Here is a 15,094-nt window from a genome sequence, read left to right as displayed (position 1 = left end):
TCCAGGTCATCTTGGGTCCCGCCTGCTTGCAGAGAGAAGTGGATGCGGCCCAGGCGTTCAGAACCCAAACAGAGCCCCCTGCAATGCATCCGGCCCTGACATTCCGTTTGGAAGCCCGGGGGGTGATTTGGGGGCCGACGGGCGACCTGCGAACCCTCGAGGATGCCAGCCCCGGGGTGGGGGTCATTGGCCGTGGGCTGCGGGATTCCCGCCACGCAGAGCACAGGGCCGGTCCCGCAGCCCAGCTCCGGGGGGCCGGCGGGCCAGGCCCAGCCTGCGGCATGGGTTGGGCACACGGGCCTGGCGACCGTGGGCCGGGGCGGGCCCGGCTGCGGCTCGGCTCCCTGCCGGGGCCAGCGGACGCCGCCGCCCTTCGCAGGCAGGAGCTGGGCCCGCTGACGGGCCGCCCCGTCGCCATGGCAACCCCGCCCGGGCCGCCTCTGCCCACAACCAACATGGAGGCCCCGGCCTGCCGCCTGGGTCACGTGCCCGGCGCCGGCGCCGGAGAGCGGAGCGGCGCTCGCGAGAACAGCGGCCCCCTCCCCGCGAGGAAGGGGCTCTCGCGATAGCTCCGTGCTGGGGGCGGGGCCGGCCGGGGCGCCCGTAGAAGATGGCGGACGGGGCGGATAGCAACGGGGACGCCGCGGCCTTGCCGGTGGGGAAGGAGGCAGGTGGGTCCGGGCCCCGCGGGAGCTCCCGGGGGCGGGGGCGGGTCAGCGGCCGCCCGGCCGTGGCTTGAGCGTGGCCAGGGTGGCGGTGCCGCGGGGAGCTGGGGAAGCGGTTCGAGACTTGCGAGGACCCTTTCCTCCCTCCCCGTGACTGGCGCCGGGCGGGGGGTTGCTCCCGCGCATGCGAGATGCGGGTTTGGAGGTGCTGAGACTCTTTATTTACTCATAAAGATTGACAATAATACAGAGACCGCCCGAGACCCTAGGCCGCCTAGCTACATTAACGTGAGAGAGCTTGGAAGATGGTAGCAGTGGCACAGTGTTAGTAAAAGACTCTGGACCCTGAAATAGGAGCTACGTAGTTTGGAAGGAAGCGGCCCCACATTTCCATGTCTTGTTCTTCACAGTTGATCGTCTGATCAGAGAGAACAGCCACATTTTCACAGACGCTCAGTGTAAAGTGTGCAGCGCAGTGCTCATCTCGGAGTCCCAGAAGCTTGCTCATTACCAGGTACTTCAGGCAGCAAGATGTTGCTGGGTTTCTTATTTTGGATGTAATTGAATAGAATATTTGTTGACCGTTAACCCAGTTTTCTTCCTCATTCCCGGCCAGAGCAAAAAGCATGCAAACAAAGTGCGGCGGTACATGTCGATTCACGGCGAGGAGGAGCTCAGTCAGGGGAAGAAGATAAAGCTGGAGACCAAGCAGGTGATGTAGAAAACTACAGGGCCTCAGAGCTCTAGAAGAGGACTAGCATCCCGGAAGCGCTGAGGAGTGCTTCGTTGACAGGGACTTAGCAGGCACATTCCATGACATGTGCCGTGGAATGTGGAATAATACATCAGAGAGAGGATTGTTGGAATTGGGTAACTTAGGGCTTGTCTACGCTGCCTGCTTAGTCGGCAAGCAGCGATCAATCCAGTGGGGGTCGATTTATCACATCTAGTCTCGACTCAATAAATCAACCACTGAGCCCTCTCCCGTCGACTCCAGTACTCCACCAGAAAGAGGAGCGCAAGCGGAGTCGACGGGAGAACATCAGCTGTCGACTTAATGCAATGAAGACGCTGTGGTAAGCAGATCTGAGTATGTCGACTTCAGCTACGCTATTCACATAGCTAACATTGCGTATCTTAGATCAACCCCGCACGGTAGTTTAGACCAGCCCTTAGTGAGGACAACTGAGCCCTCGAGTTGCTACACATTGCTGCAGTGAGCACACCTCTTAGCCAGTGTGTGGCAACACCTGCAATCTAAATAAATGTGACACCCCTCCTCTCCCCCCCCCATGATAGAAGTACTGCTATGAAGCAACATTTGGAAGGACAGGTGAGGGTAAAAAGTGATTAAGAGCAGTCACAAATGTAATTACTATGTAATTTACTGTCAGTGAGCATGTCCTGTGGAATTAATTATGTTGCTGGAGTTTACTTTTTTGGGTGATCTCTTGTTACTCAAAGTTCCCATTGCTGGTGGTTGTGGTGCCTTTAAGGCATTTCCAACCATCTGCCTGCATGATGATTATGCAGTTTGAGTAACAGATTCAAGTTTTATCACTGCTTCAGCTTTAATTCCGAATCTTCTCCAATCCAGCCTCTTGCATACGCCCACATAGAATATATAGTGCAGGGATGAATATAAAAGGAGGATCTGTATGTGTGGTGATAGGTTCAGAATAAAATAGACACTGTTAACCTAGTCAAGTAGTTTTGAATTATAGCTGACAGAATTGGCTGCAATGCCTTGTATTGCTTGGTCCATATCTTGTAGAGAATAAGCTGGGAACCTACACCAATTCAGCCAACTACCTTGTCCTCAACTCCTCTGGGTCATAATAGCCTACCAAAATGTGCCACTACCCGATGAAAGTGAGACTAGTCAGAAATGAGAACACTGTCCTTCAAAGGAAGGAATGAAACTGCGCCAAATTCTTTGGCCTTGACAGCTGAATATGTCTGGTTGCTTCAGATTCTCAAACATCAATGTTCCTTCTTGTGAACAGGAGAGCAGCAATGGAGAAGACCGGAACAAATGCTGCCCCATCTGTAACATGACCTTTTCCTCTCCCGTTGTGGCCATGTCTCACTACTTAGGCAAGACTCATGCCAAGAACCTGAAGCTGAAGCAGCAGCAGTCCCCCAAAATGGAAGGTATGGCTGTCTGCAGTACTTGTACGGGTGCCCTCTGAGGGAGCAGCACAAGTAGGTAATCTTTCCACTCACTTCACATCATGATTTCTAGATTAGAGTGGCTGAGTACCTTGCTACAGCTCTGGACCCACTGGCATAAGGGTGCTAATGCTTTCCCATTGAGATGAGTGCTGTTAGAAATCAGAAGCATGTGGCAGCCTGGTGAAACACATGCCAACAACTCTTTCCCCTTTTGGTAGTCTGTTTTGTAGACTTGCGTTGCCCTGAAGCTTGCTTTAAGAAAAGCAATTATAATTTGGAGTGACTGGAGTGCCTAGTTCTCCATGTACAATGCATGCAGAGAGAGTAGACTTCTGCCTCCCATCTGGCATTCTTACCCTTTGGAGCTTCTGCGTTGGGTCAGATAAGGAGACTTTATAAAAAAGAGGTGCTCATGAGGAGACCAGGTCATTTTCCTGTAGCTCACTGGGGGAGCATGCTCAGATATTTTGAAGGTGCCTATCACTGTGGCATAAGAGTATGTAGCAAGTGTCTTCATCATACAGCAATGGAACTGTGTGCATTTGTCAATTAACTTAATCAGGCTCAGTCCTGTTCCAATGAAGTTGGTGGCAAGGCTGCTGTTGACTAATGGTGCAGGATCAGGTCCTCCATGCACAGTTTAAATATCATACCATTGAAAGAAAATTTACTCTGAAAGTATATTTGTGACACAGTAGGGAGCGGGGAGTGTTGACCTGGGAATGTGGCAGGGGAGTTTCACTGGGGATGAGAGACCTGAGAGCCTGTAATCTGAGCCGGGAGCGGGAGGTAACACCTCTGCCTGGAAAACTGGACAAAGGCTGCAGGAGAGAGCCTGCTGGGGAGGGTGGGGGTGGTTTCAGTTTGGTGCTGGGTGGTGGAACGCAGGGAACCCCAGGGCTGGGATCTAAGCTCCCTGCCCCCCAGAAGGACTTGACTGAGGGGTCCTGGTTGTACCAACAAGCTCTGTTGTAGACTGTGTTCCTATTGTCCAATAAACCTTCCCTTTTACTGGCTGACTGAGAGTCGCAGTGAATCCCAGGAAGAGGGGTGCAGCCCCGGACTCCCCCACACTCTGTGACAACATTATGGGAGAGTTTTGCTCTGTTCTGTATCTTTTCTTCCCCTTTTTCCATTTGCTGGGAGTGAGTGACATCCTTATGGGTGGAGGTGATTTGTTTCCAGTTTCTTTAAATATGTCACTGTTGGCCTGCTGTGCTCCAAGATATGGCCAAGGAGGATCTGCAGTTCTCATTTAACTCAGAAACTCTGACTTGTCTTACCATTTGATGTTTATTTATGGGATATGAAAGGAAGAGATGTGTGCAGATCCAAATGAAAAGTCTCCAGCAAATCTTCTGTCAAAAGCCCATCTCCGTAGAAACAAACTGAAAATTGCAGAGACTGACTCTGGCTGCTTAGTTTGTACATCTCTGAATATCGGTAATTGGGGTTCTGTTTCGTTTTACAGTAACGATGCCTCCACAGAAATGCCCGGCTAACCTCCCTCCCTCTGCTGTATCTTCCAACGAGGAGAACCAGAACACTTCTGACCCCAACAAGTTCTGCAGCCTCTGCCACGCCACTTTCAACAATCCCCTCATGGCAAAACAGCATTATGTAGGCAAGAAACACAGAAAGCAAGAGACCAAACTCAAGCTGATGGCACACTATGGTCGTACCTCTGACACGCCTGCATCCTCCTCCATGGGTGAGTCCTGGGCAGCCAAGCTTACCAGAGTAGCTGACTGACAGGATGGGAGGGTCTCACGGTGGCAGTGGGGGTGTGAAAGCTTTGGGATTGACAACCTTTTGAAGGGAACAGAGTGAGACTTGCAACAAATTGCACAATTTTTATTTTTTTAAGGTAGGATTGGTTAGTGTTTCCATTATAAACCCCTGTTATTGCTTGGGGTATTACCTTAGCTGTTGGTAATTATATTGTCTGTCTAGATGTAAAGTTTCAAGACAAAGATTCCGAGGGATCTTAGGAGCAAGTTGAATTTCTAGCTAAGTGGATTGCTCCCAAACTGGAGCTATAGAGGTGGCAATCAGTGTGCCAAAGTACCTTTCAGGGTGCCCTGCCATGGGAGAAAATGCAGAGCTTGCACCAATCTTACTACTCTGTGATGCATACATAGGGACTGCGAGGGGTTCTGCCTGTTTTGACACTAGTCTTTCCAGTCCTATCTGATGAGGTTGTGTGCTTTCGGTGTCCCAACACCTACTGGAGGGAAAGCTGAGCTATTGAGAGGGATTTGTGGACTGTTTAAAATTATGTTCTCTTTTGGTAACTGCTGTTTATAAACAGTGTTGTGTATAGAGTCTCTGTTAAGATGGAGTGAAGATTTTTAAAAGCTCACAATAAACTCCTCAGTACCTCACACTGCACCTCCTCACACCAGAGAAAACAGACTTTACATTCCTGATATTTTGAAAATAACAGCCAGAAGGAAATCCTTTTCAATAGACCTCCCTTTCGGGCCCTCTTTCGCTAGTCTAAAGAGACGTAAAAGGGCACAAGCCCAGATTTTAACCCTTTGCACGTCACCTTTCAGGCACTGATGGCACTAACAAGTAATGGGTATCAATGATACTAAGCAGTCTTCCCTGCCCCTTGAGCAGTAAAACTGAAGATGCCAATGGCACATAATATCCAGCATTAGACTAGAAATGGTCAGGCAATGGAGTGATCTGATGGTCTAAAAATCTGCTCCTTCCCTAATCAGTAGAGCCCTGGTTTAGTGTCAGTTTTCTGTTGTGACTCAAGGACAACTCTGTCATTTAAATTCTGACCCTGTCAGGTGGATGCTGTGACCCCTGGGATCTTTGGGGTAGAGAGACTGTGCTGTTGCTAGAGTAACTGTTCTCTTCCATGGGATGTTTGAGGCACCTGAATGCCTGTCACATCTCATGTTACATTTAACCTATCCCAAACAAGATTTCAGAGTCTGGACTGCAATCAGGAGCCACTCTGATATGCAGCATAAAGAGCATTGGTCTGAACTACTTTCTTGTCTATTTTTGTCCAACTCCTTCAGCTGTCAGATCTTTGTACAGTTGCTGTCTAGCTCTTTCAGATGTCATACACCCACACTCCCCTCCATGAAACCTGGGGTCCAAGTCAAATCTGTGCTTTCCTGGAGGCTCTGGCATGGTCCTTCTGGTTATCTCCCTGGACTGCCTATCTTGAGGCTGTACCTGATTAGCCAGCAGGCACATCTAAAATCTTCTTCTCTTTTATATAAGTATCTTTAGGTACCTCACAATTTAAAAAGCGCCTTTTAAACACAACCAGCGTAGGGTGGCAGGGATGCAGTTTAAATCGCTTTAACTTGAGTATCTTCCCATAAGGAAGTGTGGTGGATTGAAATTTTCTGGCCTGGGTTATGCAGGAGTGCAGACTAGGTGGTCATAACAGTCCCTTCTGGCTCTTAAAATCTGACTCTAGATCACTGTTCTCAAAGCTAAATGGCCTAGCAATCCAAAATCTTGACAATACATCAGCATTGTAAGGAGTGTTTGCTGCATTGCCCTTTGCGCTGTTAGTCGTTGTACTGCTGTTTTTTTCCCCCTTAGTTATGTTGTCTGAGGTGTGTGTTTTTGGCCTCTTAGTTGTTTCTTAAGATACCTGTTTTTAGTATTTTTGTGCATGGCACGTTAGCAAACAGACTGAGCCCCTGCCCCAAGGAGCCTGCAGCCCGAGGGTCTGAGCTGGGAATGTACACAGCAATTCTCATCTTAGAAAAAAATTCTGTGTAGTTGTCCCCTGAACTAGCTGCCTACACTGTGCCATGTTTTCCACTCCTGATCCCGCTTCCTTGTGCTCAGCATCTCTGACCTCCAGTAAAAGTTCCAGAAATCTCGCTACAGGTGGAGTTTGACATCGTACCCAGGAGCACTGATGTATCTGGGACAGCAACCAACAAGAAAGAGTTCTGCAGTTTGTGTATCATTCAAACTATCAGATACTTCAGGACAGAGCTTAATGTGTGACTGAGGGATGCCATACAGAATCTCATGCTGTATCTTAAAATTTGACGTTGTGTATATAATCTTTTGTGGTGCTGTTTCCCTTGTACTTCAAGTTGAAAAATTCCCTCTCTGAAAGTTCGCTTTCTGAAACTGAGATGTACAGATCAAGAGGTAAGTGGAGATGCAGAGGCATTGCTGTGTCAGATTTTTTGGACTGAAAACTCTCAAACCCTACTCCAGGCCACTGAAAGAGCGTGAACTACCTCAGAAACATTACAATGCATTTTGTAATGAAGAAACCTGTACTCTGATTGGAGATGTTGTTTTTGGCTTGACACAATGTTCCCCAAATGGCTGTGGCCTCTGTTAAGAATCCATTGGTGGGGGCAGATAGAGAGCTTGCTATCTCCTCAGCCAGTCAAAATGCTTGATTTTACATGCCATTTATTTCTGTTTAGCAACTGTTTCACTGGTGTGTCCAGTTGATTTGATTTATCTTGCTTATTTCTACCTCAGGCACCAAGTGATTGGATAGCTGTTTGTTAACATTGATGTCTGTTTCAGCTGGGAAGGGGTACCCCTGCAACACTTGTAATGTAGTACTGAATTCCATAGAGCAGTACCAAGCTCACATCAGCGGCTTCAAACACAAGAATCAGTAAGTGATCTTTGGTTTAAATGCATTTACAATGGCAGTAGTTAAAGTGTATCGTTACGTTTCATGCCATTGAATTGGAAGCACTATTTCAGTGTGACTCTCAACCAAAATGATGCACTTTGTGAAAATTTGTGTGCCTCCTTTTAAGACCGAGATCCACTAGTGTCTGTTTACACAGAGACATGGTGTGGGAGGTAATCTCTTTTATGGGACTAATTTCTATTGGTGAGAGAGGTTTTTGAGCCACCCAGAGCTGCTCTTCAGGTCTGGAAAAGGTACTCCCAGGGTCACGGCTAAATGCAAGGTGGAACAGATTGTTTAGCATCAGTAGTTAGCACCTATTGTAAGGGGCCATTCAGGGGAGAGTGGTGTGGCTTGAAGGCTTGTGGCTGTCTGTCACTGGGCATGGCTACACTGGAAACTTCAAAGTGCTGAAGTGTTAGTGTGGTCAAGTGTGAGCGATGGGAGAGAGCTCCTAGTAATCCACCTGGGGGGTGGGAATTAGCTGGGAGTGTGGCTCGCCCTAGCACTTTAAAGCACTCGGATTTGCTGCGCTGGGGGGGGGGGGGATTTTTCAGCCCCCTGAGCCAGCAAGTTAGAGTGCTATGTAATGTAAATATAGCCAAGCCCTCTGTGTCTGTCTGTCTCTCCCTCTCCAACAGAAATTAATCCAATAAAAGATTACCTAACCCACCTTATCTCTCATCTTGGGACTGACACAGCTATGACTACACTGCAGTTTACTCTCTGGTCAGTTTTGCTTAGACAGCTCCCTCTACAGGCTGATTCATGGTGCCGCACTAGCATATTATTAGGGCCCTACCAAATTCCTGGCCATGAAAAATGCATCATGGACCGTGAAATCTGGTCTTGTGTGTGTGTGTGTGTGTGTGTGTGTGTGTGTTTTATCCTGTGCATATACCAATGTGACAGGGGAGACCAGTGTTTTTCCACTTGGGAGTCCTGACTCCAAAAGGGAGTTGCAGGGGGGTCGCAAGGTTATTTTAGGAGGGATCATGGTATTGCCATCCTAATTTCTGCGCTGTCTTCAGAGCTGGGTGGTCGGTGAGCAGCGCCTGTTGGCCAGGCGCCCAGCTCTGAAGGCAGCGCCCTGCCAACAGCAGCACAGAAGTAAGGGTGGCAACACCATATCATACCACACCACCCTTCTGCACTCCTGCCTTCAGAGCTGGGTGCCCAGAGAGTGGCAGCTGCTGACTGAGGGCCCAGCTCTGCAGACAGCAGCGCAGAAGTAAGGGTAGCAATACCATACTGTGCCACCCTTACTTCTGCACTGCAGCTGGCGGGGCTCTGCCTTCAGAGCTGGGCTCCCTGCCAGCAGCTGCCGCTCTCCAGCTGCCCAACTCTGCAGGCAGCACTGCCGCCAGCAGCACAGATGTAAGCATAGCAGTGTGGCCATCCTCTTCCTCCGCCCCCCCAGTAACCTTGCGACAACCCCCCCACAACTCCTTTTTCGGTCAGGACCCCTACTGTTACAACACAGTGAAATTTCAGATTTAAATAGCTGAAATCATATTTACTATATTTAAAATCCTGTGACCATGAAATTGACCAAAATGGACCATGAATTTAGTAGGGCCCTACATATAAGAGCTGTTTGCCAGTTATGAACCAAAACCACCAACCAGCTGATAAGCGGGTTGGAAATATAAATAAGCCATGTAACATCAGGCAGATGTCCCATATGCATGGACATCTCAGGTCAAGCTTATCTAGCTTTCCTTCTGTCAAGCAACATTTCTGGAGCAATAAAGCTTTTGATCTGAAAATAGCCTAGCCAGAGAGCTGTTTGCAGCTCCAGCATTTTCTGCTGCCCTGTCTGAAGTTGGCACACTCAATCATAGACAGTATCACTCAGGCCTAGTCTACACTGGGGGAATATCAATCTAAGATACGTCGACTTCAGCTACGCTATTCTCGTAGCTGAAGTTGTGTATCTTAGATCGACTTAGAATCACTTTACTTTGCATCCTCGCAGCACGGGATCGACGGCCGCCACTCCCCTGTCGACTCTGCTTCCGCCTCTCACCATGGTGGAGTTCCGGAGTCGACGGCAGAGCGATCGGGGATCGATTTATCGCATCTAGTGTAGACGCGATAAAGTCAATCACTACCTGCCAATCCGGCGGGTAGTGTAGGCATGGCCTAAGTGTACTGTAAGCTGGTACAGTGTGCCCCTAAGAACCATGCACACCAAATTACCTGCTCTACTTGGTGTATTACTGGCCTGAGAACTACTTCCAGAAGCATAGGCTGCTAGGCAAACATCTGCTCCATTATACCACACGCATTTGTATTAGACTCTTCCACAGTTGGGAGCCCTGATTCTGAGCTTTAAATTAGAGGGTGCTCATAACAAAGCCAAACTGGTGGGGTGAAGTGTCCCTTAGAAAGGGAGGGGAGCTCAGTAGTAAGAAATCTCCATGGTGAAAACCTGCTGTCCCACCACCTGTCCCAGAGATGCTCAGAAAAATCTGGGAATGGGGACAGGCAGAGGGAAGGTGCTTCACTACCCTTCTGTACCATGGGGAATAGCAGCCCCTCTGCGGGTTTTGTAACAGTGGGAATATTCTGGCACAGGCAAACTCCTCTATCAGAAGGGTTTGACAGTGTCCCAAGCCAGGACACTGCACTGAGGAGGTGCCCAGCCTTTGCGGTGCAAGGTGCTGAGCGCTCCGCCTACCCAGAATTTTGGCCTTAGTTCTGACCTTGTTTGCATTTGTACAAGCTCAGGACACTTTGGGGTGGTAGGAGGCTGTTGGTGTCCCCCTCAAGTTGGCATGTGGGTGCTTGTGGGCTCACACACATCCTTCACAAGTACTTGTGTTCCATATGTACTTGGTGAGCTGGTTTCTTGCATTGGGGCATTGCACCTTCAGGCAGAGGTGTGGCATGTGCACCATGAATGAGCTCCACAGCCTCTGCTGCTGAAATAGGACTAACACCTGCTGGCATTTTTAGTCACTTCTTAAATATTGTTAGCCATTTTGTAGAGCCCTCAAATCTGCTATGTTCTTCACAGAAAACACAAGTGGGACCCTACCCCAGCTCCTTACGCTGCACACATCTACCTTTCTGTAGCTAACACCCACAAAGGCGCTTGTCTACCACACAGGGTCCTTCAATGTTAGTCCAAAGAACAATGTCACGAAACATGTCCAGAAAAACTCAGATCTCTCTCTAGTGAGGCAGAGCAATAATTCTCCCCATTACAGAAAAAACCCTCAACAGTGGAGTTTCAGCAGGAAGCTGCTTTTAGCTCCAAGAAGCACAAATTCCAATGTTGCCAGTCTTTGGCGCCATTGTAACTGGTTTGTTTTAAGCTGCGATTGGTCTAAGCCGTCGTCTGCTGGCTGCCAGCTCCAAGGTGGATTCTACAACCTTACTGAGAAGAAAACGAGGAAACTTGGTTTATAATGGAAACACTTGACAGACATTAGAGTGGTGCTGACATTTGTGCTTGGTTCTATAAATAGGTCACTTGAAAGCACGTTGCCTTGATGTAAGCGTGCTGCCCAGCTGCAGTAGGGTTGTTGCTGATGATAGCAGTGTTTGTTTTGCAATGATAACTGACAGACTCCAGAGTGGTTCTGACTATGTCTATTCTCCCTTTCTTCCCCTCCCCCCTCCATTCACTGTGCAGGATACCAGGAGCAGTGCCCAGCGTAGGACGGTTCCCAAGGCAGCAGTATGTTCGGGAAGAGTCAACTGCCCCTGGGGGCTACAGTTACTTCAGCCAGGACTTTTAGAGCAATCTGCAGCCCTTTTCTTGGAGCTATCAGAGGCCCAAGAACAAGCATTCTTTGCCAGCCCGCAGTGGCTTGATTATCCCTTTGGATAAGCAAAGCCGTTCCCTCCCGTGTGTTCCTGTTGATCAGCCCTAGGGCTGGATGTCCCTTTGATGAAGGATTCAGCAGAAGCAGACGTTGGCCAGCAGGACCTCGCTCCCCAAGAACGGTTCTCATTGTGCAGGTTTTTCCTGTGTGGCTGGTGGGGTGAGGATGTGTCTGGTACAGGCAGGGTCCAACCGCTGCAAACAGTCTGTCTCAAGGCCACCTCCTCCCTCACCTAGAACAAACAGCATGCAATTCCTACATCTGATGAGCCAACACCCTGTGCCAGGGGTATCTGTCTCCAAAGGAAGGCTCCTGGCTCTCGTAGGGCAATGGCTAGGAGGTGAGGTGTGGATTGGACGCTTTGCTACATCAACAGATTAGCCTTGCCCAGGTTTAGACTGGGAAATCCTAGAGCTGTGTTTCTTCCTGTCCCCTCCCCCAGTTGGGTTTGTGCACAAAGTTTCTTGGTCCACTGACTGCCATTAGGGCTTTTCTGTAGTTCTACAGATGTTGGTTCTGGAGCATCTGTTATGGTGGTCTCTTTACATAGTTACTGTATATGGCATACAAAGCCTGCTAAAACGGAGCAAACAGGGCCCTCAAAGAAGTAGAGAATACAAGCTGCTGGGTCTCCAGAGAACTCTCAGGACCCCATTGGCCTCCACTCACGGCGCTTTTCACTTGAAAGGAAGGAAACTTTCAAACCCTCCTTGCAAAGGTTTCTTTTTATGTCAAACATTCATCTCAGTCTGTTAGAGGAAATGGCTGAATCAGGTGTCCTTCATTCAAAAGCTAAGATGGTAGCAAGGCTGAGCTCCTTAGGAGAATGCTCCCGGACTCATTAGAGGAGACCTCCAAAGGAAGGGCTAAGGTGGCTTTGAATCTCAGATTACATTTGTGTGGTATTTTTTTTTTCTTCCCTTCAGTTGAAGTATTTTCCTTTTAGTCTCTACTAAGCTTCTGCACAGAGCTGCATGCTCCCAGCTGGCCTGTCCATGGGTTCTTTCTGACAGGCTGACGCCCCTTCCCTGTATCAGGCCTTGGCAAGCCCCCGTTTGGCTGTCCTCCCATCTCGTCTCTTATGAGGCTTGGCTTGGGTCCTGGGGCTTCCCACACCTTGTGTAGGTCTGTTGTGCTGCTTTTATCCCCCAGAAGTGACATCCATCCCCCTTTAAGGGGGGAGACATGCCCACTCTGCGACACATTTGGACAGTGATCTCCTGGGGCCGATAGGAGGGAGCGTTACAGCTGTGGATGCTGCATGTATGCCAAGGCTGGGGGGAGTGGTGGTTGGGCATTACTGCTTTATGGCAGTACCGCTTCTCAGGTGGCTGGGATTCCGAATCAAGGCCGTTGACTTTCTCCCTGAGCTCTGTGTGAAACAGCTAACGTTGGAGTAAGACTGGGAGCTGGCCTGGGCTCCAAGGCATAACCAAGGTGACAGGCATGGGGGTAACGAACACACAGAGCAAGGGGATCAAGTGGGACACTAATCTCTGAGCTAGCACCTCTATGGAGTGAACTCCTTCCCCTCCACAATCCGGGCTGCAGCTCTCCTCTGCAGCCTAACCTGCATTACCACTAGAATAGGCTGCTGCTGGTCTGCCTAGTGCTTTCCAGTCTTGCCATACCGCGAGGCCTGTAGGCTGACTCTGCCCTGCTGAAGAGCCCTTCCCAACATCAGACTGGCTAATGAGCAGTAAATTCTAACAAACAGAAGGAAACACCATGTGCATTATGCACACTCCCATACCGTGCTGCTTTCTAGCTAGCTCTAGTCTCATTATGCCAGTCTCCAGAGTTCCTGGTGGCAGGCACTGTGTGTTAACACCAGGAGTTCTCCACTTCCAGCTTTACAGGAGCAGTGTGCCAGTCTGCTCCCACCCAGTCTGGGGTACAACTCGTGTTGTGCGTGTACTGCTGGGGCTGCCTCCTCTGATACCCAGTGTCTGTGTAGCTGCTGTTCCCCTTGGATAAGGTCTCTGAATAGAGTGTTACTGTTTGTGTGTAGTGTGTGTGTATTTGCTGTTGCAGTTCCTGTTCGTACTTATGGCAGAAAAGCAGGCTTGGGTGAGCGACACTGGTGGGCCAAAGTGCATCTTTGTCAACCTGCCATCTTGGGGTACTGCAGCCCAGGGCATATTGGGGCTGAAACCCAATCAGTGATGGGTTTTCTCATGCTGCTACTGTGAGATGGTGGTCTGTAGTTGGTTTCCAGCCAGGGCAACCACTGGGTGAGTACGGGAGAGTCCAAATCTGGACGCTGCTTCCCCTTTCACTGTTCCGAAACTTGTGCCAAACGTTTCCCAGCTGAGTTGGCCTGGGCAGTTGTAAGAGAATACATTCTATTCCTCGCAGGTCTGAGCTGGCTTCTGGTGGGACAGACAGCACAGCTCTGCTGATGTTCAGCATGCATACGTCCCACTCACAGCGGGACAATGTTCTCGTGCATAAAGGGAACACTTTTTTTAGCCTAGTCCAGTCTTTCTCCTCATTCCTGCCTGGTTATGCCCAGGGGTAGAGCTCGCCAGCTGCTGTGCATATCAAATGCCAGATTGCCCCTGTGTTGAGGAGGCATTCCTCTGAGCTGCCGCAATACTGAGAGATTCACTCAGCGTACGCCCTGCAGCGTAAGGCAGCTAGTTCATCTGTGACTGCTGGGTCTGACAGGTACCCTGATATGCCAGCCTCCGGGTGTGTAAAGCCTTCCTTCAGTTGGCCTTGATTCTTCAGGGCGTGTCGCTGTGCTGAGGCCTTGTCCTGTATGCAAGGTGAATGCTGTAACCTCGACAGCATGGCACATAGGGGGCATGTGCAGTGTGAGAGCAGAGGGGGAATGTGGTGGCTTCCTTGCTTTGCTCTGAGAGTAGAATCTGGATTATCCTGCTCTGAATTGCATTTTATTTGTGGTGGCTAAGAGGCTATGTCTTGATAAGAAAGTGTTTCACAGCTCGAAGGACAGGAGAATACTGTGGTAACTTGATCTTCACACTGGCTCAGCTGGGGAGAGGGCTGGGCTGTGACTTCCATGTGTTTCCATTTGCTTCCTGCCCATTTGAAAACCCTGCCCAGCCACTGCCTTGTCTGAGTGTGTAAAGCAGGATCCTCCGTGTCAGTGACAACACAGTTCCGTTGTCTCCCCAGCCCGGACTTGCTGCCTGGGAGTCTGGCTAGAGCGAGTTGGTTCCCAGCTTGCTTTGTGTGCCACCCCAGGCGTGAGAATGCTGGAGGGCTTGAGGCGTAGTGAGTGCAGACAGAGCCCAGGGATATCCCCTGAGTTGGAGGTGCCTTGTTCTAATACGGACATGGTTGCAGGGGTCTGGAGCTGCTCTGAGGGATGGAAAGGACTCTGCCCTGTGGAAATGGCCAGCTTGGCTGCTGTATTCCCTATTGCAGGATTGGCATGTGACAGCTCTGCCTATGCTGTAGACTTGACCTGGGATGGCCTGCTATTTGCCCTGCTATGGTACAGACACTCAACATACGGGGAACTCGGGATCCTCTCAGCATCCTTGTTACAGCTCAGGGTCTGACTCCTGCAAAGGGAGCCATGCAACTCCAGAATGCTACAGACCTGCAGGGGTGCTCGCCAGTCTAAGCCAAGTCCCTGACATCTACCTCCTGTTGGCATTGGAGCCCTCCAATGGGAAAGCTGCCCTCCTCTCTCCGATTTAAACAGTGGGGGTCTGAGCTAGGGCCCCTGGTGAAAGGGAGAGCAGGTTAGCAGGGTCCCAAGGTCTCTTTCCCCCAGCTGGATTCCCCAA

The 15,094-nt window shown here is 49.9% G+C and overlaps 1 protein-coding gene across 3 annotated transcripts; it reads left to right on the top strand.

Annotated features, from left to right (window-relative positions):
* The first annotated feature begins 531 nt into the window (after window positions 1–531).
* Window positions 532–13,687, top strand: ZNF346 (zinc finger protein 346). 3 transcript variants are annotated; one of them, XM_038414044.2, is made up of 7 exons: window positions 532–671; window positions 1,076–1,179; window positions 1,282–1,377; window positions 2,672–2,819; window positions 4,312–4,551; window positions 7,380–7,473; window positions 11,138–13,687. In XM_038414044.2, the coding sequence occupies exons 1-7, from the start codon at window positions 611–613 to the stop codon at window positions 11,241–11,243; spliced, it is 849 nt and encodes a 282-aa protein (XP_038269972.1). In that variant the 5' UTR covers window positions 532–610; the 3' UTR covers window positions 11,244–13,687. The 3 variants fall into 3 exon arrangements, with proteins under 3 accessions (XP_038269972.1, XP_043347438.1, XP_043347439.1); XM_043491503.1 differs by lacking the exons at window positions 7,380–7,473; window positions 11,138–13,687 and adding an exon at window positions 6,672–6,890; XM_043491504.1 differs by lacking the exons at window positions 7,380–7,473; window positions 11,138–13,687 and adding an exon at window positions 4,794–5,283.
* Window positions 13,688–15,094: the final 1,407 nt, after the last annotated feature.

This window comes from Dermochelys coriacea, chromosome 8 (assembly GCF_009764565.3).
Source record: "Dermochelys coriacea isolate rDerCor1 chromosome 8, rDerCor1.pri.v4, whole genome shotgun sequence".
Lineage (NCBI taxonomy): Eukaryota > Metazoa > Chordata > Testudines > Dermochelyidae > Dermochelys > Dermochelys coriacea.
Note: the sequence above shows the minus strand (reverse complement) of the source record. Positions and strands in the feature narration are given on the sequence as shown.

What these genes read in the sequence shown, in the direction of transcription:
- ZNF346 (XM_038414044.2), top strand. Translation starts at nt 611, where the DNA reads ATGGCGGACGGGGCGGATAGCAACGGGGACGCCGCGGCCTTGCCGGTG. An exon ending in GCCGGTGGGGAAGGAGGCAG is followed by an intron (nt 672 to 1,075) that starts GTGGGTCCGGGC and finishes TGTTCTTCACAG; the next exon opens with TTGATCGTCTGATCAGAGAG. An exon ending in GCCTGCATCCTCCTCCATGG is followed by an intron (nt 4,552 to 7,379) that starts GTGAGTCCTGGG and finishes TGTCTGTTTCAG; the next exon opens with CTGGGAAGGGGTACCCCTGC.